Consider the following 25,636-nt stretch of genomic DNA (forward strand, 5'->3'; position numbering starts at 1 on the left):
AAATCTTTGGGGCCAGCAGGCAACAGCAACATGTCCTTGTGATCTGGGTCACATTTATGGGTTACCTGTTTCCAGCCGTGACTGTTGTCCATGGTGGTGGCCACAGGTTCCCAACAGGGTTGCTGCAGGCAGTGAATGTCTTGTTCTTTCAGTCCCTCCTGAGAGGACAAGCTGGCTTGGTGGACCTCAAGGCCATGGTGCTGGGAGTGGGGTGCTCTCACTGGGGCCGCACAGAGGAACAGCAGGCAGGCTGTGTCTCCTCTCCTCTGAGCTGTGAGGAAGAATGGCAGGCCTGCTCTCTGCATCTCCTCTGGCTGGGGCTGGGGACAGGAGGGACCTGGCTGTGTCTTTGCTCCCAGAGTCCCTCCCCTCATCCCGGCTTGCCTGAGGAGGGGCAGACAGGCTGCCCAGGGGAATGGCAAGCAGCCTGTGCCCCTGCCCCATTCTGCCCTGACTCCATGTCCTACCTGCTTGGTGGTTTCCACCTGCTTTCGCTGGTTCTTCACGCTCTTCCTGCGATGGTCGGCAGAAGGGGGACTGGGCTGTGTCTTTGCTCCCTATGTCTCTGATGTGGGGCAGCAGGTGGGCTCTGCTGCACAAGCTCTCACTGGGCAGGCCCTTGCTGGGCAGGCTCTTGCTGGGCATGGTGTTGCTGGGCAGCTCTTGCTGGGCTGGTGTTGCTGGGTTGGTGTTGCTGGGCATGGTGTTGCTGGGCATGGTGTAGCTGGGCAGGATCGTGTTGGGCAGGCTCTTGCTGGGCATGGTGTTGCTGGACTGGTGTAGCTGGGCAGGATGGTGTTGGGCAGGCTCTTGCTGGGCATGGTGTTGCTGGGCTGGTGTTGCTGGGCATGATCGTGTTGGGCAGACTCTTGCTGGGCATGGTGTTGCTGGGCAGCTCTTGCTGGGCATGGTTTTTCTGGGCAGCTCTTGCTGGGCTGGTGTAGCTGGGCAGGCTGTTGGACTCTCCCCCATGCTGGGCAGTGAGTGGCAGGTGGCTGTACTGCTCAGGGAAGGGCCGCTGGGTCTTCTGCGCCCTTGGTGCTGCTCACTGGCCTGCTTTGGATGGAGACACCTTAGCTCTGAATCTCTTAGGGCACCTCTTTGCTTCTTGGCTGGATCCAGGGCGAATCTTCTTGGCCACCAGGCAGCAGCAGCAGGCTCTCATGAGGCTGCCCAGAAATCTCTTGCCAGCCTGCCTCCAGCCCCGGGTGACGGCAGGGGCTGCAGCCTCAAGGTCGTGCGGAGATGCCATGCTGGGAGCGGGGGTCTCCTCGCTGATGCTGCACGAGCTCTGTTCACGCTGCTCAGGGGTGCGCACCTCAGGCACTGGCGCGTCCTCCTCTCTCTCTGCGATGGTCTGCAGAGAGGGGGCCCAGCTGTCATGTTCTTTCTTCTGGCGCCTGCGCTGAATGTTAGAGAGCCCGTGCCTTCTCCCTTCTGGCCTCAGCAGGTGAACATGGGCCAGGCTTTTTCCAGGCAGTACCTTGCTGGGCAGGTTCTCTTTGAGCAGGATCTTGCTGGGTGGACTTTTCCTGGGCAGGCTCTCCCCTTTCCCCTCCAGGCTGAGCATGATCTTGCAGGGCGGACTTCTGCTGGGCAGGCTCTCTCCTCTCCCCTCCAGGCTGAGCTGGATCTCCCTGGGCGTGCTCTCACTCGGCAAGCTGTGGACACTCTCCGTCAGGCTGGCACCACTCCCTCCCATGCTGACCAGGGGAATGTGTGGCAGGCTGTGTCTTCTGTCTCCCTTCTGTCCTGATTGTGAGTCTTCCTGGTCCAGGGAATGCCCAGAGACCAACGGGCTGGAGGGACGGGCAGGCTCGCTAGCTCTCCGCACTGGGGGGAGAGCAGAAGGGTGTGCTGGTGTTGGAGGCGGCGCCCTGCCCTGATGTTGTTTCTGCCTCACCTGGACTGCACCCTGGCTCACCCTCTGTTGTACCATGAGGTAGGTGGCACTCAGATGGTCAAATCGTCTGTCTGACACAGACGTCCAGGTGAGGTGTGGGTCATAACCCAGCCAACGCATGACCCTTAAAATCGAGGCATTCGGCTCCTTGGGGAGAGGCTTGGGAGGAGGTGGTATGACTTCACCCTGGACCAGCCATGGGTGCCCTAGAATCGCTTCAGCTGTCGGCCTCTGGGCTGGGTCTAACGACAGCAGCTGCCGGATGAGATCTTGAGCCTCGGTGGAAAGGCGAGTGGGCTTCTTATAACTTCCCCGCACGACCTGCTCCTTCAGCTCCTCATAGGTGTCTCCATTAAAGGGGAGAGTGCTTGTCAATATAAAGTAAAGGAGAACGCCCAGGGCCCAGATGTCCACCTCAGGGCCATATGGAAGATTCTGGTAGAGCTCAGGGGCGCAGAATTCGTAAGTGCCACAAAAAGTTATGAGCTTCTGCCCGGCCTTGACTTTACGGCTCAGCCCGAAATCGATGATCTTAATGCTCCCCTCCCGGTCCAGCAGGATGTTCTCTGGCTTCAGGTCCCTGTGAATGATGCTTTCGTGGTGGAGATAGTGTACTGCCCACAGGATCTGCCGGAATAGTCGCCGGGCCTCCTCCTCTCTCAGGCCGATGGGCAGCTCGCCCCCGCTCAGGAACTCCGTGATCAAAAAGCGTATGTTCGGTGTCTCCACAACCTCAAATAGCTGGACCACGTGTTGATGTTCCACCATCTTCAGGATCTCTACCTCCGGCCTTAAGGGGACCCGATGCCCGTGTTTGTTTATAACTTTTATTGCCACCTCCGTCCCAGTGAGAATATGGAAGGCCTGGTAGATGCTACCAAAGGCACCCTTCTCGAGTTCCCTCATGATGGTATACTGGCCCTTGAGGGCCTCCTCCCAGGGATTGTTGGTGGAGACGCCTGGACGCACCTCCCTCCCTTCTTCCTTACCAGCCATCGAGTCCCGCACACTTAAAGACATAGCCTAAGCCCGAAATCCAAAGTCCTGAGCCCAAAACGAAGCCAAAGACAAAAATCCAAAAGGTCCACAGTCCAAAGCCAAATCCAAATTCCAGAAATCCAAAGTCAGAAGTGAAAGCCAAGCCGAATCCAAATCCACACAGGCACCAAGACGCAGTCCTACAGGTCACCACACACGAGCTCCCTGTACTCAACGGACAAATGCCCAGCAACTGCCAGGCCCTTATATAGCCTGTGCCTGACGCCTCACAGAGGCTCTTTGTGATGTCACGGCTAGACATGGCCCAATCAGAGTGAGGCATAGCCTGCTGGGTCTGTCTAACCTTTGACCTCCAAGACCTTTTCTACTTTAATAAAAAGAATGAGGAAAAACTCCAGAAGCTTCTTTGCTTCCATGGTCTACGAAAACTAACTTGTTTAGAGCCGGGCATGGTGGCGCACGCTTGTAATCCCCGCGCTTGGGAGGCTGAGATAGGAGGATCGCACAGGTTTGAAACCAGCCTCAGCTACTGAGTGAGGCTCTCAGCAACTTAGTGAGACCCTGATTCCAAATAAAATAGAAAATAGGTCTGGGAATATAGCCCGGAGGTAGAAAGCCTCTGGGTTCCACCCCCAGTACCACAGGGTAAAAAAAAAAAAAAAAAAAAAAAAAAAAAAAAAAAAAAAAAAAAAAAGACACTAACTTGTTTAGAAATTAAACTGTATAGGGAGCTCCAATGGCTTTTTCAATTTAAATGTAAAATAACATGTATGTCTTGGCTTTTAAAGACCTTATCATAAGCTGGTCATGGTGGCTCACACCTGCAATCTCAGTACTTGGAAGGCTGAAATAGGAGGACCATAGATTGGACAACAGCTTCAGCAAATAGTGAGAAATCAACCTACTGAAATCCTGTTTGAAGACAAAAGTTAAAATAGGGCTGAGAGTGTAGCCCAGAGGCAGAATGCCCTAGATTCAATCCCCAGTAACACATGCACAAATACAATGCTCATCATATCTACACTCAGTGTATTCAATTCATTTTTCTTTCACCTTGGGTCATTGATATCAAAAGGATGGTTGGTAAGACAGGCATGGTGGTGCATGCTTGTAATCCCAGTCCTTGAGAGGCCAAGACAGGAGGATCACAAGTTCATGGCCAGCCTTAGCAACTTAGCAAGGTCTTCCACAATTTAGTGACACCCCCAGTTCAAAACAAAAGAATATCCCAGATGTGATGGTGCACACTTGTAATCCCTGCACTTGGGAGGCGGAGACAGGAAGATTATGCAGGTTCAAAGTCAGCTTCACTGGCTTAAGAGACCCTGTTTCCAAATAAAATATAAAATAGGTCTGGAAGTGCAGCCCGGAGGCAGAAGGGTTCAATCCCCAGTACCAGCAAAAACAAACAAACAAACAAATAAATAAATACATTCATAAATAAATAAATATAAATATAAATAAATAAATAAATAGCCGGGTGTGGTGGTGCACACTTGTAATCCCAGCATTTGGGAGGCTGAGATAGGAGGATCATGGTAAAGGACAACTTCGGCTACTTAGGGAGGCCCTTTGCAACTCAGTGAGATGCTGTTTCAAAATAAAGGTTAATTATCACTACTTCTCATCAATATAGTACTTGAGACCCTAGTCAGAGCAATAAGGCAAGAAAAGGATATCAAAGGAGTACAAATAGGAAAAGAACTCAAACTTTCACTATTTGCAGAAGACATGATACTATACCTATGAGACCCAACAAACTCAACCAAAAGACTTATACAACTGATCAACAAATTCAGCAAAGTGTCTGGATACAAAATCAATCTTCAAAAATCAGAAGCTTTTCTGTACACCAATCATAAATCCATTGGAAAATAAATCCAGAAGACACTTCCACTCAGGAGATTTCACAGACACACACACACACACACACACACACACACACACACACACACACAATCCCTAAGAATAAACTTAACCAAGGAGGTAAAAGACCTCTACAAATAAAATTATTTTAAAAAATGAAATCAAAGAGGATTTTTAAAAGATGGAAAGATCTTCCATGTTCATGGATAGGTAGAATAAATATCATCAAAATGGTCATGCTTCCAAAAGTGATCAACAGATTCAACACAATACCCGTTAAATTACCAAGATCATTCCTCAGAGACATAAGAAAAATCAGTCCTTAAATTCATTTGGAACAACAAAAAAAAATCCAGAATAGACAAAGTAGTTCTCAGCAACAACCTAGTGTCACTGTTTCCTTTCTTGAGCCTTTTTTCCCCTCCACACCTTCCTCCACCAATCTCCTTTCCCGTCCACCAGTCTACAGGTCTCTCCCCTCATTTAAGTCCACTGCCAGGCATGGTGGCGCACACCTGTAATCCCAGTACTTGGGAGGCGGAGACAGGAGGACTGCAGGTTCACAGCCAGCCTCAGATGCTTAGTGAGGTCCTCCACAACTTAGTGAGACTGTTTCACAATGAAAAATAAGGCTGGGGGTGTAGCTTGGAGGTAGAATGCCCCCGGGCTCTATCCCCAGCACTGCGAGAAAGTTCACTATGTTTCCTAGTTCCTGTCTTCCACACATGAAAGAACATGGACAACCCTTGACTTTCTGAGGCTGCTGATCTCACTTAGCATCACAGTCTCTACTTCCATCCACCTACCTGGAAATGACATAAGTTTCTCTTCCTCATAGCTGAGTGAAACTTCACTGGGTGCAGATGTCACACCTTTTCTTTATCCATTTATCTGTGGATGGGCACCCAAGTGGGTTCCCTAATTTTGGCTATTGTGAGTTAAACTGCCATGCATGTGGATATGCATATATTACTCTAGTATTCTAACTCGAATTCTTTGGGAAAAATATCAAGGACTGGTATAGGTGGGTTATATGGTGGTTCCATTCCCAGTCTTTTGAGAAACTTCTATATGTTCTATATGGATCCCCATAGATGTTGTACTAGTTTAAAATCCCACCAACAGAGTAGAAACATTCCTATTTTCTCACATCCTCACCAGCATGTATGATCATATATATTTTTTTTTTTTTGTAGTGCTGGGGATGGAACCCAGGGGCATTCATTCTACCTCTGAGCTATACCTCCAAACCCTATCTTTTACTCTATTTTGAAACAAGGTCTCACTGAGTACCAAAGGAAGATTGCGCAGGTTCGAAGCCAGCGTGAATGTTTCCATGGGAGACCCTGTTTCCAAATAAATATATAAAAGAGGTCTGGGAGTGTAGCCCGGAGGTACACGGGCTCCCAGAAACCCCAATACAGGGGGAAAAAAAATCACGTCTCACTAATCACACTGAATGTAAATGGCCTCAATTCCCCAATAAAAAGACATAAAGTGGCAAAATGGATTAAAAAACAGAACCCATCTATCTGCTGCTTGCAGGAAACACACCTTACAAGTTAAGATAGAAAGAAACTTAAGGCAAAGGGCTGGAGCAAGGTCATCCATGCCAATGGAACTCGAAGGCAAGCAGGAGGAGCAACTATGATATCAGACAATTTAGACTTCAAGCCCAGGCTTATTAGAAGAGACAAAGAAGGTCATTTTTTACTGGTAAAAGGAACAATCCAACAAGAGGAAAAAACAATAATCAACGTTTATGCCCCAAACATAGGTGCAGCTACTTTCATAAAACAATCACTCTGTGACATTAAACTACATATAAATCCCAATACAATACTACTGGGAGACCTCAACACCCCTCTCACACCATTAAACAGATCATCTAGACAAAAGGTGAGTAAGATGCCCCAGAACTAAACAACACCATTAACCAAATGGACCTGTGGGACACACATAGAATATTTCACCCAACTACAGCAGAGTACACATTTTTCTCAGCTGCTCATGGAACCTTCTCCAAAATCGATCACATCCTGGGACACAAAATGAGCACTAGCAAATTCAAAAAATGTGACATACTTATATTCCCTGTGTCTTTTCAGACCATAAAGGAATGAAGTTAGAAATCAACTCTAAAAAGACCCAAAGAAACCACATGAACATTTGGAGGCTGAACACCACACTTCTGAATGAAGAATGGGTCATAGAAGATGTAAGAGGTGAAATCAAGAAATTTGTAGAAACAAACGAAAATAAAGACACAACATATCAAAACCTCTGGGACACTTTGAAGGCAGTATTAAGAGAAACATTTATAGCACTGAGTGCTCACATAAGAAAAAAGAGAAAATCATCAAATAAATAACCTAATGACACACCTCAAAGCCCTTGAAAAACAGGAAAAATCTAATCCCAGAGCCAGTAAAAGACAGGAAATTATTAAAATCAAAGCAGAAATTAACGAAGTAGAGAATTAAAAAACAATACAAAAAATCAACAAAACCAAAAGCTGGTTTCTTGAAAAAATTAACAAGACTGACAAACAACTAGCCAAACTAACTAAAAAAAAAGAGAGAGAGAATCAACCCAAATTATGAAGATAAGAGATTCAAAAGGAGACATTATTACCGACAGTGTGAAAATCCAGAGGATTATCAGAAACTACTTTGAAAAACTATAACCCAAAAATATGGAAAATCTGGAGGAAACTGACAACTCTCTACATAAATACAACCTGCCTAAACTGAGTCAAGAAGATATAGAACACTTAAACAAACCAATAACAATCAAAGAGATTGAAACAGCAATAAAGAGCCTACCATCAAAGAAAAGCCCAGCACCAGATAGTTTCCCAAGTGAATTCTATAAGACCTTTATAGAAGAGCTAATACCAATACTCCTCAATCTATTTCATGAAAGAGAAAAAAAACAGAATTCTCCCGAATACATTCTATGCAGCACACATCACATTAACACCAAAATCAAACAAAGACAGTTCAAGGAAGGAGAACTACAGGCCTCTATCTTTGATGAATCTGGACGCAAAACTGCTAAACAAAACACTAGCAACACGCATTCAAAAACACATAAAGAAAATCATACATCACGACCAGGTAGGGTTCATCCCAGGAAAGCAAGGCTGGTTCAACATACGAAAATCAATCCATGTAATTCATCATATAAACAGAACCAAAGACAAAAATCACATGACCATTTCAATAGATGCTGAAAAGCATTTGATAAAATCCAACATCCATTTATGATAAAAGCACTGCAGAGAATTGGAACAGAAGGAACATATCTCAACATCATAAAGGCAACCTACAATAAGCCCACTGCCGACGTCATACTAAATGGGGAAAAACTTCAAGAATTCCCCCTAAAAACAGGATGTCTATTTTCACCACTTCTCTTCAATAGAGTACTTTAGACTCTACCCAGAGCATTTATGGCTCGCAGGCAGTCACATTCTTAAATACTAGGCTATCTTTATGGAAGGGCCAGACATATCCTTAAGAAATGTACCACCCTTAACCCCTCCACCTTTCTGTCTGAGGACGCCGAAGGCCCTGTCCATTCCTGTGAAGAAGCCTTAGCTCACCTCTGGACTCCCCACCCAGACCTCTCAGACAGGCCCCTTGGAAGCCCTGATGGGATTATTCACTGATGGCAGTTCATTTGTAAAACAAGGAGTACAGTATGCAGGCTATGCCCTTACCACACCCTTTGAGGCAAAGGAAGCAGGACCTTTCCCTCCCCACCAGCTGCAATTGGCTGAGCTGACAGCACTAACCAGAGCCCTTAATCTGGCTGAGGGAAAGAGGGACAATATACACACACGGATTCTCAATACCCTTCCTCGTTATCCATGCGCATGTAGCAATCTGGAAGGACAGGGGACTGCTGGCATCATTTGTATCCCCACTAGACATAAATCCCAAATTCTAGACTTGTTAGCAGCAGTCCTAAAACCAAACGAAACAAGTGGCCATTTTACACTGTAAAGGTCATCACAGGGGAACAGATCCTGAGTGAAAGTGTTTTCTGAATTTCTTTTTCAGTGGATTCATGGTTGGTGTACACAAAAGCTTCTGACTTTTTTTAAGATTGATTTTGTATTCTAGACACTTTGCTGAATTTGTTGATCAGTTCTACAAGCCCGGCAGGCGAGGCTTCGTGAGTACCTCTCAGGCTCCTCTCCCAACCCTGCACCCGCCCAGGCCTTCGCAAGACCGACATCTGCCTTGTGTTCTTGGGTGTCCTCTCTCACCCCTTTTTTTGAGACTGGGGATTGAACCCAAGGGCATTCTACCTCTGAGCCACTTCCCCCAGCCCTTTCAGTGTTTTGTAACAGGGTCTTGCCCTGTTCCTGAGGGTCACTACATTGCTAAGGTTGGCCTCGAAGCTGCGATCCTCCTGCCTCAGTCTGCTGAGTCAGGTGTGCCCCTGGCTCTGGTAACCTGCTTCTCTTTGGTGGCTCCTCCATTTCCAGGCTTTTGCGGCAAAGTTAAAGATGCTTTTCTCTGTACACAACCCTGGGTGTGGGTTTGGGGTTCCTGAGTAGCTTGCCATGCCTGGCTTACCTGGACCTCCAGCTTGTCCTCCGTCCAGGCAGCTGTGCTGTCCTCAGGGTGGAGCCAGCCCTGCAGGGCTCTGGACTGCAGCTTGCTGGGCGGCTTCTTGGACTCCTTTTTTGCTGGGGGCGGGAGGGGGCAAGAGGTTCTCTTTAAGGCTCCGCCCTCACCTCCTGGAAGCCACATCTGGAGTTCGGGGCTCGGGAAGCTGGAGCCCACGGCGGCCAGGTCCATCCAGAGCGTGCTGAGGAGCAGCAGGCTGCAGATGGTCCCCAGGGTCGGCATGGCTGCAGTGGGCAGGGCAGGTGGCTGTGGAGAGGCTGTGGGCAGCACACGCTCGCCACCCCCAACAGACGCTGAGCGGCAGGTGGGGTGTCCCGGGGGCGGGCACGCTGCTTGCGGCAGGCCTTGGTGTAGCCCAGGCCTGAGACAGCCCGGCCTCGGGACCCAGCGGCTGGGGCAGCTCTGGGCAGCTGCGGCGGGCAGCAAGCCTGAGGCGGGCGCCTACCTGGGCAGCTGGGCGTCATGTCCACTGGCCGTGAGCTCCCTTTATAGGAAGCCGTGTTTGTGTTTGCCTTAGTCCCATGATTCCTCTCAGGAGGCACTTGGCTGCCAGACATTCCTTGGGAACTAAAAAAGTTCCCGTCCTCTGGGCAGAAGTCAGCAGTAGGGCCAGCGCGCTCAGGCATTGCTGGGTTGGCAGGGTGGCGGCCGCCAACGCCTCCTCCCCTGGTGACTTGAGATGACTGACCGGGCCAGCCTGGCCCCCGCCGCGCACCACCCCACAGGAGGCCAGCGGCCTGCGTGCCTTCCCCGCCTGCCCTCCTCGCCAGGGGCAGCGTGTGGTGGCCTGGTGCTGGCTGGACCCGCCAGGGAATCTCTATCACCAGACAATCTCTGCCCGGCACCTCAACAAGGTGGCCTGCCTCGACTTCCCCGGCAGGTCTCATCCCCAGCGTAATGATGCAGCCTGGAGCGGCGTGACCCTTGTCCCTGTGGGACTGCCTCAGCCATGGAGTCAGGACTGAGGGAGGGAGTCGGGGGGGGGGGAGGGTTGACGAGTCCAGCCCGTCAGCTGTGGGGCTGAGTGCGAAGGTTGAGTGCCGACGGCCCCGAAGAAAACCACATGGAGCCATTAGACGTGTCAAGCAGGATCTCGTTTATTTCTCTCAGGCAACCCAACTTAAAGCAAGAAACCCCAAGGGTGATTTCCAACAGGAATCTATCCTAACCTATCAAGCTAAAGCTCACCCTCGCATGTGTAAAGTACGTAACTTGCAGCCAATCATTGTCCAGTGCACGAGGGGTTCACAGGCACGGAAGCATTATATGAGCCAGTAAGGCTCAACATTTCCAAATCGGGCTGGTGGGGGCAAGGAGAGTAGTTACGCCCTCCATATCTGCTCGGCGCTACATGTTGCAGATTCACTTGTTGGAAGTTCAGACGGTTGTGCAGACCGGCGCTAGAGGCTACATGTAGCAGATTTATTGGAAGTTCTGTAAGGCGGTTGCGCAGACGCCAACGCGCTTGGCGCTACACGTAGTTGATTCCTGGGAAGTTCTCTCAGGCAGTTGAGCAGACCCCAACAGGGAGGGATGCGCTCTATAAAGGCCTCTGCGCTGGCAGCTGCCGGCATGGGATGGCCACAGCCCAGGCGCCCTGGGCTCCAGAGGCTGTTGTGAGGGAAAAGCGCCTGCCAGGGCGGGGCGCGGGTGTGCAGGCTACACAGAGGTGTCCGGCCCAGGCAGTGTGCGCAGCCCTGGGTCCTGGCACGGAGGTCCCCTGTCCCAGGGAGGAAGGAGGCACTGGGGTTCATAATGGCAGGCTGGAAGGTGGCCGAGGGCCCAGTTGTGGATGGCTTTGAAAAGCACCAGCACAAGTGTGGGCGTTACCTATAGGACAAGGCCAGTGAAGTGCTACAACACAGGAGCTGCGCCACCAGCAGGCTCCTGCTTCCATCACCGTCCTTCCCTGAGCTTCGTCTCCCTGGAGACCGGAGGGTCCTCAGCCGCCTCCCGGCGCACACAGCAGTCCTAGTGCTCCGGGATGGACGTCACACCATGGCCGCAGTGTTGATCCTAGATAAGCCAGGCAGCACCGGGGCTGCTCTGGTATCTTTGGGTCACAGGAAGGTGCCCGGTGCTGCTGCCCCTGCAACCCCATGCCACCGCGCCCCAGGATCCCAGGAGCGCAGGTCCGGGGCCCGGGACTGGCCTGCGGCCCTTCCAAGTCGAGAGCAACTGCGACAGGTGGGCCGGGCCCAGGGAGGCCGCCTGTTCTCTCAGAATAAGAGCATTAGTTACCACTAACAGTACCACACACGCAGCCTGCTGAGGTAGTCAGAACAGACTTCCACATTTATTTTTTGTTGTTGTCATGAACTTGACATATAACTAGAACTACTTTGACTTTTTCAGTTTCTAGGGTTTTCGGAATGATTCTGCTTATTTGTTAACTATAATGCATTTACACCATGGCTTCAAAGTTAGTTATAAAAAGCCGAGCGTGGTGGCGCACACGTGTAATCCCAGCGTTCGGGAGGCAGAGGCCAGGGGATTACAGTTCACGGACAGCCACAGCTACTTAGCAGGCCTCAGTGAACCCCTTTCAAAAAATACAAAAGACTGCCGGGCGTGGTGGCGCACACTTGTCATCCCCGCGCTTGGGAGGCAGAGACAGGAGGATCGCGCAGGTTCGAAGCCAGCCATGCTGGCGTAAGAGACCCTGTTTCAAAAATATAAAATAGGTCTGGGAGTGTAGCCCGGAGGAAGGAGGGCTTCCAGGAACCCCAGTACCACCAAAAAAAAAAAAAAAAAAAATACAAAAGACTAAGCCGGGCGTGGTGGCGCACGTTCGTAATCCCAGAGCTTGGGAATCTGAGACAGGAAGATCCCACAGGTTTGAAGCCAGCCTCAGCTACTTAGTGAAGATCTCAGCAACTTAGTGAGACCCCACGGTGCCTATGGACGCTGCCTGGAGAAGAAATGGCTCAGAAGTGAAAAGGTTTGTCCCTGGGGAGAGCACAGGGTGCATCTATGAGTCAATGCAGCTGGGCATTCTGGAGGCTGAGACAGGAGGATCGCGGTTTGTGGACAGCCTCAGCTACTACTGAGGCTCTCTGTAACTCAGACCCTGTCTCAGAATAAAGAATAAGCCGGGAGTGGTGGCACACACTTGTAATCCCTGCGCTTGGGAGGCAGAGACAGGAGGATCACGCAGGTTCGAAGCCAGCCGCGCGTGCTGGCTTAGGAGACCCTGTTTCCAAATAAAAAATATAAAAATAGGTCTGGGAGTGTAGCCCGGAGGTGGAAAGGTGGAAGGGCTTCCAGGAACCCCAGTACCACCAAAAAAAAAAAAAAAAAAAAAAAAAAAAAAAGAACAAAGAATAAAAACAACAGGGCTGGGGATGTAGCGTGGAGGTAGAATACCCTCGGGTTCCATCCCTAGTACTGCAAAAAGAGAGAAAACTGTGAGCCTGGGGGTCACATTCTTATAATCCTAGCATGTGGGAGGCTGAGACGGCCAGCCTCAGCTGCTTAGTGAGGCCCTGTTTCAAAATAAAGAATAAAAACAGGCGGGGCTGGAACACTAGGGTAGAATGCCCCTGGGTTCCACCGCAGTACTACAAAGTAAAAATGTGATTAAAAACCTGAAAACAATGTCAAGTCTTTGTGGAGGCTTGTCTTCACCGAGCTCCCTCTGCTGGACAGGGACAGGGCGAGCTCTGTAAGAACCAGGCTTGGTGACCCCACGCCGCGTAGGCGAGGTTCCCGCAGGGCAGAGGAAGTGGAGGCCTCGGAGCCTTCTGTGCACGTGGCCTGGGCCCTGGCTTTGGCCGGCGGCGCTTACCTTGTTGTCCCCTCCAGAGACGGCCAGGATGTTGGCCGTGATGGACCAGCTCACGTGCCACACGACGTCGTTGAATTTGTGCAGCAACATGGGGGACCACATGTTGCCCGAGGTGTCGTCACAGGTCCAGATGAAGACGCGGCCGTCCTGCGGGGAGGGTGGGTTAGACGCGGGAGGCTGCGCAGCTTGAGCAAGCGTGCGGGCGAGGCTGACCTGGGAGAAGCTGGTGATGGTGCTGGTGGGCAGGCCGATGGACGGTAGCCAGACCATGTCGCGCACATAGTCACTGTGCACCTCCAGCTTCTGCTCCTCTCTCCACTGGCCGTCCTCCTCCTCCCTGTGGAGAGCAGAGTCCAGCTCAGCGTCCTCCGCAGCTCGCACAGGTGCGGAGAAGGACGGTGCCCTTGGGGTGACCGGGGCGGCAGGGTCAGCTCACTTCCAAAGCTTGATGAGGTTGTTGCAGCAGCCAGACGCAAACTTCTTGATGTAAGCGGGCTTCTGTCCCGATGGCTGGTCGATCAGGCTCCCGGGGACCACGGCCGGGGCCCAGCTGACCGCGTTGCAGCCGATCTGCAAAGGAGAAGAGGCGAGGGCGTGAACCTGAGGCGCAACTGCCCACGGTGGGTGCAGCGGGCTGAGGGTGGGCGAATGCGCGGCTGTGGACGTCATTACTACGTGTAATTATACAGAGCAATAACGACTACTTAAAGGAAGTGGTATCAACACAGAAAACACCAAGTCATAGGCTGCGGTGACTAAGCAGAAAAGAAAGCAGGCGAGGCCGCCCACCCTCGGGAGGCACGGCGGGACCGACGCCACGCACATCCAGCGCCACCGACGGCCTGGCTTCAGAGGATGTGTTTTGATATAACTGATGTCATTTGTCTTACGTAATGCTGTAAGTCATGATGCCACCCTAGAATTGATCTCTGTGGTGCATTCTCTATGAACCCGGGAGCGCAGGAGCTTCAAGCCTGTGGGAAGTGCAGTTCTTGTACTGGAAGGGAGTGACGGGGAGACATCATGGGGACCAAGGAAGAGAAGAGAGGGCAGAGGAAGCTGGGTGTGGGGGTGCACGCTTATAACCCCAGCATTCCAGAGGCAGAGCCTGGAGGATCACAGTTCGCAGACAGCCTCAGCTACTTAGTGAGGCTCTTGGCAACTTAGTGAGAACCTGTTTCAAAATAAAGAATAAAAAAATAGGGCCTGGAGTGTAGCTCAGAGGTAGAATGCCCCTGGGTTCCATTCGCAGACCTGAAGGAAAAAAAAAAAAAAGGCAGAGGTGGCAGAAGGAGCCTCAAGGTGTGGCCAGGCGGTGAGTCTGAGTCCGAGGCAGGGAACTTCCCTGCTGCGCGTCCCTCTGCTCTCGAGCTGCCCGCCCGAACCAGCTGCTGCTGCAGCCTCCAGCAGGAGCCACCTGAGGCCACCGCCCGCGTGGCCTGTGGCTCCTTCCTGAGCCTCCAACCGTCCCACCACATGTCTGCAAAGGCTCCCTGCTCCTTCCCCCCGTTTTCTTGGTCCTCTCTCTCCTTCCAGCACAGGAACCACAGCCATCACTTACTTCTCTTGAAGCACCAGGGCTCCCAGTTTCACAGAGAGTGGCCTGCAGAGCCCAACTCCAGGGTGACTCCATGGATCACAAGTGTTAAGTTTCAAAGGTTACCAATGACACGTTTTCTACCAAAATGTATCCCCAAACTCAACTTTGAAGTTATAGCCTCCGGCGTGTGAGGTGGCTTGTGAGGGAGGGGCGTCTGGTGGGCGTAGACTTCCAGTGAGGACCTCCCCAGGTGGCAGGCCTGGGCCCCACTGTAATGCACACCTGTCATCCCGGCACTGGGGAAGCTGACACAGGAGCATCGCAGGCTTGAGGCCAGCCTCAGCAAGGAGCGAGACTCATCAACCTAGTGACCCTGTTTCCAAATAAATAAAACTGGGCCAGAGGCATAACCCACAAAAAGAATGTCTCTGAGTTCAATCTCCTAAATAGATAAACTGGCATCCATATGAAAAGGATAGGGAAGAGTCAGGCTAGGTGGAGCGGCACAACCTGTAATCCCAGTATTTGAGAGGATCATAGGTCGAGACCAGCCTCAGCAACTTAGCGGGACCCTGTTTCTAAATAAAAATGACACAGTCTGGGGTGTGAAAGGGCTGGGGCTGTAGCTGAGAGGTAGAGTTCCACAGCCGAGTCCCCAGTGCCCCAATCGGGGGTGCGTGTCAGAAGCGCACTGAGGCCCAGCAGTGCCAGTCAGAATGGCAATCGCCAAGAATGAGCGCGGCGAGGACCCGGGGAGCAGTGTGTGCTCGCTGCCGCAGGCTGTAATCAGCTCCACAGAGCCCGCCACGCGCAGGGACAGCGCCAGCCTGTGACCCAGCTACGCCACTCCTCAGCATCCACCCAGAAGTACAGATAGATTTCCACAAACCCACGTTTATAGCTGCGCAATCCACACTAGCCCAGTTATTCAACCCGCCTTCCCGAACTCAGAAGCTGTGCTGCCTGCGGGCAGTGGCGCTTGCCCATAACCCAGTACTTGGGAGTCTGCGACAGGAGGATCGCAAGTTCGAGGCAGCCTCAGCAACTAAGAAAGGCCTTGTTTCCAAACAAAAGGGGAGGTGGGCTGCAGGTGTAGCTCAGAGGCAGAATGCCCCCGAGATAAGTCCCCAGTACAAAAATAAAGACTGCGGGACCGGCGCAGGGACCACAGCGCCTGGTGCCACGTGTTACGTGAGCAAAGCCTGATAACTTATCCTTGGCATGGCCAAGAGAACTGCAAACCTTGCACGGGGTTCTGGCCTGTGCTCGCCGTTTCGCAGAGGCCGGGTGTGTGGGTTTGACGTAGGTGTGGCGTCAACACAGGGTGGTGGTTTCAGGTGGTCTCAATGCTATGCAAACAATACATACCCAGGTGTCGAGTCTGGGGATGGAGCTCGGAGGTAGAATGGCCTGGGTACCATCCTCAGAAACACACACACACACACACACACACACACACACCGCTGATGCCTGAGCAGTTGCCTACTTTCATACTACATTGTCTACAAACTAAGCTTTTGAGTTGCTTCAGGGAAAGATGACATTGAGTCCTGAATCTGAATAGTTGGTGCCAACATGCAAGAAACAAGGTCAGGGGACGGGTTTGCTGTGTGAATTCCACACAGACTTAGAATGAGACCAGGCTATCTGCACAAGAACACCACAGACGCGGGTGATCCAGGCCTGCCACTCCCTCCCTCTGTTGGATTCATTACTTGTGGTAATGGGGATTGAACCCAAGACCTTGTGCATTCAAGCAGAGAAAGTCATAGACACAAACACAAACACACAAAATACAGTAATTTTGTGTGTGAGGGGCTACCAGGGATTGAACGCAGGGGTGTTCTACCTCTGAGCTACCACCAAAAAAAAAAAAAAAATACATATACACACACACACACACACACACACACACACACACACACATTTACTTATTTTTCCTACTATTCAGATCTGTATTTTTTTAATTTTTTAATATTTTAATTGGTGCATTGTAATCATACATCACATTGGAATACAAGACTTGAGAGGATATACAAGCACATATCATCCAATAAGCCCTCATCCAATCCCCAGCCCATTTCCCCCACCTTGATCCCATACTTGATGGGTGATTATCTTTGATACATTTGTTTAAGCACCTCCTGAGTTTTAAAGAGGTTTCATCCTCCCCCATCCCATCCCCTCTGATTGGTCACCTTAAATGCTTCTCTATAGGGCCCTTTCTATAACTCGACCTCCCCGTTTCCCCTTTCCTTCTAGTTTTTGCTAATTAGGGGAAGCATCTGGTTTTTATTTTCTGTGATATTTCTCTGTGCATGTCGCATTGCAAGTTCCGATCCCACTCTTGACGGCCCCAGTAGTGGCCTGGCCACCCGGAGGACTCTGATCCCGACCTCGCTGGCTCCAGCACCGGCCTTGCCTCAGGGGAGGCCCCGATTCTGGCCTCGCTGGCACCCGCACCGGCCTAACCCCTCGGCTGGCTCCGATCCCGGCCTCAGAGGCCCCAGCACCGGCCTTGCCTCAAGGCAGGATCTGATCCCAGCCTTGCTGACCCTGGTACCAGCCTAAACCCTCGGCAGGCTCCTATCCTGGCCTAGGAGGCCCCAGCACCGGCCTTGCCTCACAGCAGGCTCCGCTCCCAGCCTTGCTAGCCCTGGCACTGGTCTTACCCCTCGGCGGAGTCCGATCCGAGCACCCTCTTCACCCAGCAGGTTGTCCCACATTCCTGAGGGTGTGTGGTGGTAGCATTCTGCCTCTGGGGTTATTTCTTCAAAAAGTTCCAGGTGTAATGCATCAGATCTCTGCCTCCCCTGAGTCCTGGCCGCTGCCACTGCCACTGCCTCCACCATTTCAAATCTTTCCCAAGCTCTTTTCCCACTTTGCATGTTGTCCAGTGTTCCTAAGCATGCGCGACGGTAGCATTTGATGTTTCGGGTAATTTCTCCAGAAGATAAGGTTGGTAGGATCAGATTTCTGCCTCTCCCGAATACAAGTCTCCACCGCCATCACGGCGACCGCTTCCAACACCACCTTCCTCCTAGGTCTCCGTTAAACTCTCTCCTTACAGGTGATGTCCAGGATTCTTAAGGATGTAGAGAAGACACATTCCTCCTTCGCGGGGAATTTTTCCAAAAGTGCCAGTTCAGTTGGATAAGTTTTGTCTGGATTTCCCAGTATCCTGGCAGCCGGCACGGCACTCCTGATCCCTCTCCGATATTTTCTTTTCTTTTTTCTTTTCCTTTTCCTTTTTTTTTTTTTTTTAAATAAGAGAAGGCAGTATGTGTGGTTTGAGGAGGTTGTATATCAAGCACTCGGTCCCACTGCAGTCCGGGCCCCAGTTCTTCCGGGAGTCCGGCGGCCCCGCGTGACCCCCATTCAGGACCCAGGGCCTTTTGACCTGTGCCCTGGTTTGTCCGGGGGTCCGGTGTGCCCGACGTGACCCTGCTAAAACCCAGGGTCCTGCGACCTGGGCCCCGGTTCTTCCGGGGTTCCGGTGTGCCCCGCACGACCCCCGCCCGGGGCTCAGGCATTTATTAATTTCTTAAAATCTTATGAGCCAGGGGAATTTGGCAAGAGAAAAAATTTAAAGGGAAATAAATCAAAATAGTGGAATTTAAATTTTCTATAATTGCAGATGATATGATTCTATACTCAGAATACCCAAAAAAACTCAACCAGAAGACTCCAGGGCAGATATACAAATTCAGCAAAGTAGCTGAATACAAATTCAACTTAAAAAAAATCAATAGCTTTTTTTTTCCGGGTCTGGGGATGGAACACAGGCGAATTTGACCTCTGAATTACACCCCCTGCCCCATTTTTATTCTTTACTTTGAAACTGGGTCTGAGTTGCAGAGGGCCGCACTAAGTAGCTGAGGATGTCCATGAACCGCAATCCACCAGTCTCAGCCTCCTGAATGCTGGGATTACAAGTGTGCACCACCACACACAGCCTGTTTTTCTTTCTTTTTTTTTCTTTTTTTTTTTTTTTTTTGTGATACTGAGGTTCCAGGAAACCCTTCTACCTCCGGGCTACACTCCCAGACCTATTTTATATATTTTTTGGAAAAAAGGTTTCTTAAGCCAGCGAGCCTGGCTTCAAACTAGCACGATCCTCCTGCCTCTGCCTCCCAAGTGTGGGGATGACAAGCGTGCGTCACCGGGCCCGGCCTTGTTTTTTTTTTAAGTAGTACCTCTGAGCACCATCCCCAACCCTATTTTATTTTTATTTTTGAAATAGGGTCTCACTAGGTTGATGAAGAGTCTCACTGCTTGCTGAGGCTGGCCTCGAACCTGCAATTCTCCTGTCTCAGCCTCTCCATTACTGGGATTACAAGCCTGCACCACTATACCTGGCTTAATAGCTTTTCTATACATCAATCACAAATCCACTAAAAAGAAGTCTGGAAAACATTCCATTCACAGTAAGGCTAAAAACAAAAGAAATAAACCTAACAAGAGTGGTAAGAAGGCCAGGCATGGTGGCACACACTTGTAATTCCCGTGCTTGGGAGGTGGAGACAGGAGGAACGCGCAGGTTTGAAGCCAGCCTCGCTGGCTTAAGAGACCCTGTTACCAAATAAAAATATAAAATAGGTCTGGAAGCAGAGTTCCATCCCCAGTACCACCACCACAAAAAAAAAAAAAAAAAAATAGCGGTAAGAAACCCCTACAATAAAAACCACAGACACTGAAGAAAGAAACTGAAGAAGACAGAAGACTATAGGAGATGGGAAGACCTCCGGTGTTCTTGGAGAAGTAGAATTAATAGTCAAAAAGCCCATGATACTCTGGGAAGGTATAGGCGTGGTGGTAAACACCTGAAATCCCAGTCCTTGGGGAGGTGAGACAGGAGGATGGATCACAAGTTTGAGCCTCAGCAACTTGGGAGACTCTGAAACCTAGTGACACTATTTCCAAGCAAAAAAAAACAAAAACTACAAATAGGGCTGGGATTGTAGCTCGAAGGTAGAATGGCCCTGGGTTCGATCCCTAATATCGAAGGAAAAGTCACTCTTTAGGGGGGAAAAGGCCTAAAATTCATGTAAGAACAAAAGACCTAGAATAGCCAATGCAATCCTAAGCAATAAGAACCGTGCAGGAGGTATCATGATACCTGACTTCAAACTGAACTACAAGACTACAGTTACAAAAACAGCATGGTATTGGCACACAAAAAAAACCAGGCCCATAGAGCTATGGAATAGAACAGACGATACAGAGAAAAATCCTCACACCTGAGGCCAATGCTTTTTCACAAAGGTGCCAAAGGCATACGTTGGAGAAAAGAGCCCTTTCAACAAAGGGCGTTGGGAAAACAGATGTGCACACGCAAGAGTGAAAAGAGAGTCCTGCTCCTTGCACAAAAGCGACTCGAGATGGATCAAGCCAGGCGTGGAGCGCGCACCTGCAATCCCTGTACTGGAGAGGCTGAGACAGGAGGATGGAAATTCAAAGCCTCAGCAACTTAGTGAGGCCCTTGGCACCTGAGCAAGACCCTGCTTCAAAAAAATACATACATACATTCATACACTAAATGGGTGGGAGTGTACGTCAGAGGGCAGAATGCCCCTGGGTTCAACCTCAAGAACCTTAAAAAAAAAAGGATCAAAAAACCTAGAAATAAAACCAAAACATTGGCAAGACCCTGTAGCTCAAGAAATGACAAAGAGAATCAGTAACTGGGTGCCACCAAGTTAAAAGCTTCTGTAGAGTAAAGGAAGCAATCAAGAGTCTGAAGAGAGAGCCTAGATCTGAAGGACAACTTGGCCCTACTCCTCTGAGAGGACTAATATCTAGAATATATAAAGATTCAAAACAACGCCCCCTCACAAATCCCAATTCAGAAACAGGCTATTGGGCCAGGCGTGGGGACGGATGCTTGTAAGTCCTTGGAGCACTCGGGAGGCTAAGACAGGAGGACCGCAGGTTCACAGCCAGCCTCAGCAACTTAGTGAGGCTCTGTTACAAAATAAAAAATAAGGCCAGGCCAGGCGTGGTGGCGCACGCTTGTAATCCCCACGCTTGGGAGGCGGAGACAGGAGAATTGTGCAGGTTTGAAGCCATCTTTGCTGGCTTAAGAGACCCTGTTTCCAAATAAAAAATATAAAATAGGTCTGGAAGTGTAGCCCAGAAATAGAAGGGTTTCTAGGAACCCCAGTACCACAAAAAGAGAAAAAAAAAGCACACACTTGTAATCCCAGCATTTGGTAGGCTGAGACAGAAGGACTGTGCAGGTTCAAAGCCAGCCTCAGTTACTTAGTGAGGCCCTTTGCAACTCAGTGAGCTCTTGGTTCAAAATAAAGAATAAAAAAATAGGGCTGGAAATGTAGCTCAGAGATAGAATGTCCCTGGGTTCCATCCTCAGTAACACACACACACACACACACACACACACACACACACACACACACACACGAGCTGGGGGTATTGCTTAGAACAGCCTGAAAATGAAGGCCACACACCTGAGGACTCATGAGTGCTTGTGGGTCTTCTCCCAGGTGCTGCCCTCCTCCTTCCAGATGATCACTCTGCGGTCGTAGGAGCAGGAGGCCAGGATGTTGCCATACATGGCGTGGGCCCAGGCCACCTGCCACACGGGGCCTTCATGTCTGCAGAAAGGCGAGGCGAGGCTGCTCAGGTGCCCTAACAGGCACCGTTTACATTCTGCACACAACTGACTGGCTTCCCCGGCACGCTGAGATGACACAGAGGGTCACTGCAGAAGGGAAGATTACTGGACAGCGAGGACCCCGATGCCCACACAGGTCAAACGACTTGAGGCCACACAGCCCTGGGCATTCAGCCAGGATGCCGAGTTGGCCTCCCTGTGCCAGCCAGATAGAGCCCTGCTCACTGGAGCACAGGTAGCAGCCGGGCTGTGGCGACCCTGATGCTCCGAAAGGGCCCAGCTCCGCCACAAGTCCCGCCCCGACGCCCGCTTCAAGAGAGGCTGGATCTGACCAGCGTGCATACTGCCCACTACTCCTCCATCACTCAGAAGGCACAGCCTCCTCCCCACTTTTCTTTCATGTGTTACTGGATATTGAAACCAGGGGCATTCTACGTCTAAGCTATACTCTCAGCCCTATTTTACTTTTTATTTTTATTTTTTTATTTTTTTATTTTTTGGGTGGTACTGGGGTTCCTGGAAGCCCTTCTACATCCGGGCTAAACTCCCAGAACTATTTTTACATTTTCATTTGGGAACAGGGTCTCCTAAGCCAGCGCGCGTGGCTGGCTTCGAACCTGCGCAATCCTCCTGTCTCTGCCTCCCAAGCGCGGGGATTACAAGCGTGCGCCACCACACCCAGCTTTTACTTTTTATTTTGAAATGGTCTGAGCTGCAGAGAGCCTCACCAGGCTGAGGCTGGACTGGAGCCTGCAATCTCCTATCTCAGCTCCAAGTACCATAATTACAGGCTTGCCGCGTCTTCTCTTTTGATCTCTGTCGGCTGCTCTCAGGCCAGGCACTGTCTGAGTGCGTGCCCACCAGGCCTTGCACAGGGGCCATCTCTCCCATGCACAGGCAGCATGGCAAGATGCCAAGAGCCCAGGTCCTCCAAACCTGCTCCCCTAAGCTCTGGACTGCATACCAGAGCCGTGTCCACCTATGGCTCGGTCTCCATCTGAAAAAAAATCCCACTGGATACCCATTAGAGATACCTGCGGACTCGATCGCAGAGCCGCCCTGGTCACTCCATGACCACAGATATAGCCCTTAGAGCCACCTGGTCACTCCCACATCCTGGGCCTCAACCCCATAGCTGCCTGGTCACTCACTGACCACACGTGTGGCTACAGAGGCCACAGAGGAGCTGCAGTGAAGAAGCCAAGCTGTCTCAGATTCCCAACAACTAGCAGAGCTCCATGGAGGCGTCTGGCCCTATTCTCAGTGTTGAGCAGGAGGTGAGCGGGAGGTGGGGCTTGGGGACATCAGAAGGGCCACTTTCAGGTCCCTCCCCACTTAAATGGACCGGGCCTCCATTCCTGCTGCAATTCCGGTGGACGCTCACTGTACACCTGCCTGATGGCTCCTCCCCGTCGTGCAGGGTGGTGAAGGGTAGTAACTCCTTCTCAGAACATCACCCAAGTCACAGAGCTAGGCTTCAAAGAAAATCCCATTATCTTGAAGTGCAGTTATCAAAATGTTAAAAAAAAACACTATTTTTTTTTTGGCACTAAGGATCATAGCCATTAGAGTTCTACCTTTAAGCAACACTACAGTTTATTTTTTATTTTTAATTAATTAATTAATTTTGGTGGTACTGGGGTTCCTGGACACTCTTCCACTTCTGGGCTACGCTCCCAGACCTATTTTTATACTTTTTTTTTTTTTAATTTGGAAACAGGGTCTCTTAAGCCTGCACAGCTGGCTTCAAACATGCGCGATCCTCCTGTCTCTGACTCCCAAGCATGGGGATTACAAGCATGCACCACCATGTCCAGCTTATTTTTTTATTTTTGAAACACGGTCTCAAAAAGTTGCGGAGGCTGGCCTCAAACCTGATACCCTCCCGTCGCAGTCTCCCAAGTGCTGGGATTACAGACCTGCGCCATCATGCTCAGTCACCCCCCCCCCAAAAAAAATAAAACAATTTCTAAGGCAATGACACACATCAAGTAACAAACTCCCCTGGGAAGTCTGAAAACCTCCATGGTTCCAAACCTCCTGACTTCTGATAACCTCCGTGATGAGCACAAATGATAGCGGAGACAGGTCCATAAACTAAGATGAAGATACCGGTGACTCCGATTGGGGGTAAATATGAACACAGGTGCTACAAATACCACACGAGTCTGATCTTTCCTGTCTCGGTTCACTACACCCTGAATTCTATCCAGAGCCCCTGGAGACTCGTGGAACCCAGGTTAAAACCCACAACTGTATGAGGGGCGTGAAGTGAGGGTGAGCAGTAGAAACGTGGCCGTAGGACCACGCAGGACCACGCAAGGAGCTGAGCAAGGCGGAGGGTACCCACGCTTGGCAACGAGGGCCCGTGAGCACGTGCCAGTAGCCAGGCAGAGCGACCGGACCCCACAGGTGTTCTCTCAGTGAAGCTCCAGCGCTCTTCCTAGCACACGGGCTAACCGTGCGCACAAAGGTTGCGCAGACCACTCTGAATCAGCAGCGGCCGGGCACACTGAAGGACCTCCACGCATGGCCTGAGCAGGAAGCGGGCTGAGCCCCGTCTGAGGGTAAGTGGATGGAGAAGCCAGGGCAGGCTGCCCCTTGCCCGGGTCTTCTGGAGGAAATATGGGAGGTGAGCTGGGACAACGGCACTCACCCCCTGAGGTCGGCGATGAGGATCTGCCCTCCGTTGCGCACATCAAAAATCTTGACGGACCTGTCTGAGGAGCAGGTTGCTAGGCGGGTGCCGTAATAGTCCATCTGGGCGTCGTGCTGCAAAGGGAAGACAGCTCAAGAAGTTGGGCGGGCAGCTGAAGTGGGGCCGTCACCAGCAGTGCTGTCTGGACCCGTCTCTCTGACTTCACTGAGCTTGGCGAATCATCTCCCTGGGCAGGAAGCTAGCGTGTGGACCTGCACTTCCCTGCTAGGGAGCCTCTTACTGGAATGGACAAGCCATAGCCAGACGGTTCTGCACATCCTCTGTGAGCTCGAGGAAAGGCCCCATCCCACCTCATGATGGGGGTGGGGACAAAGCTGGACTGGCATCCTCCTTTCTCTCCAGACCCTGGGCTACTGGGGAAGGGACCCTGATGCTTGTGGGTCCCCTTTGGGGTCTCTACAGTCCACTTCTGGCCTGGACAGAGTTCCACTCAGGTGCCTGGGTGCCTTCCTCTGGCCAACCCTGGGTCCTTTGTGGACCTTTCTACCGGCTTTCTGGTCAACTTCCTTCATCTAGTGAGCTGGCAACCCAGACTCTCCACCAAGGGAAGCAACGCCCGGAGTTGCCGTCCGCAGCCTTGCAGCTCGGGGGCCTGACTCCTGGATGCTGCCCGACCCCCAGCAGCTACTGCCCATAGCTCCTTCCCGTTGGGACACCTGTTCTCCCGGGAACCATGTAGATGTCCTTGACTCTGGCTCCTCCCCTGCTGGCTCCGCCTCTGCCACTGGGTGCCACTTTCCTAGCTGTCCCCCCTGGGGTCAGGAACGCTCACTTGTCACTGGTGTGGCTACCAGGAGCAAGTCCTTCCTTTCCAAGGAAGCACTTGTATTGGTCTCAACGCTCCTTTCTCTCCTCCCTACCCAAAGACAACAGTGTGTGTGTGTGTGTGTGTGTGTGTGTGTGTGTGTCTGTTTGTCTGTCTGTCTGTCTGAACCTGGGGGCATTCTACCCCCGAGCTAACCCTACCCTAGCCCTATTTTATTCTTTAATTTGAAACAGGTCTTGCTAAGTTGATGAGTCTTACTACTTTCTGAGGCTGTCCTCAAACCAGTGATGCTTCTGTCTCAGCCTTCCAAGTACTGGGCTTACAGGCATGAGCCACCACGCCCGGCTCAGATTCTCTAAAGCCAGCCCCGCTGCTCCAAGGCCTTGGTGACCCGGGACGCAGGCGGTACAGGTGGATTCCAAAGCTCTTCGCAACACGTGCTAACTCACCATGGGAAGAAATGTATGTAGCCAGGAGATTCCACCTCGTCTCCCTAGCTCATCTGCTGGCAGCTTTTGAATACACTCACCTCTCAGTTTCCATACCTTTTTTTTTTTGTTTTGGTGCTACTGGGGGTGGAACCCAGGGACTTTTCAACCTCTGAGCTATACTCTCAGACCTATATTTTTATATTTTATTTGGAAACAGGGTCTATGTTGCTGAGAGCCTCACTAAGTAACTGAGGCTGGCTTCGAGCCTGTGCGATCCTCCTGTCTCAGCCTCCCAAGCCTGAGCCACCTCGCCCGGCTTTTCCACATCTTTACATGGGCCTAATGATT

At 51.0% G+C, this 25,636-nt stretch overlaps 1 protein-coding gene across 1 annotated transcript in view; it reads right to left on the reverse strand.

The window, feature by feature from the left end:
- Nucleotides 1-2,926: 2,926 nt before the first annotated feature.
- The window catches only part of LOC308278463 (protein SEC13 homolog), a gene marked incomplete at both ends in the record, with an annotated part of 28,093 nt that continues 5,383 nt past the window's right edge, over nucleotides 2,927-25,636 (reverse strand). Inside the window, 9 exons of the mRNA XM_080718237.1 lie at nucleotides 2,927-2,947; nucleotides 9,358-9,470; nucleotides 9,519-9,635; nucleotides 9,704-9,821; nucleotides 13,199-13,345; nucleotides 13,412-13,535; nucleotides 13,635-13,768; nucleotides 21,220-21,352; nucleotides 24,029-24,144. Of these exons, the coding sequence (XP_080574363.1) occupies nucleotides 2,927-2,947; nucleotides 9,358-9,470; nucleotides 9,519-9,635; nucleotides 9,704-9,821; nucleotides 13,199-13,345; nucleotides 13,412-13,535; nucleotides 13,635-13,768; nucleotides 21,220-21,352; nucleotides 24,029-24,144 (1,023 nt within the window). The remainder of the gene's footprint in view (nucleotides 2,948-9,357; nucleotides 9,471-9,518; nucleotides 9,636-9,703; nucleotides 9,822-13,198; nucleotides 13,346-13,411; nucleotides 13,536-13,634; nucleotides 13,769-21,219; nucleotides 21,353-24,028; nucleotides 24,145-25,636) is intronic.

This window comes from Muscardinus avellanarius (assembly GCF_963383645.1).
Source record: "Muscardinus avellanarius genome assembly, chromosome: 22".
NCBI lineage: Eukaryota > Metazoa > Chordata > Mammalia > Rodentia > Gliridae > Muscardinus > Muscardinus avellanarius.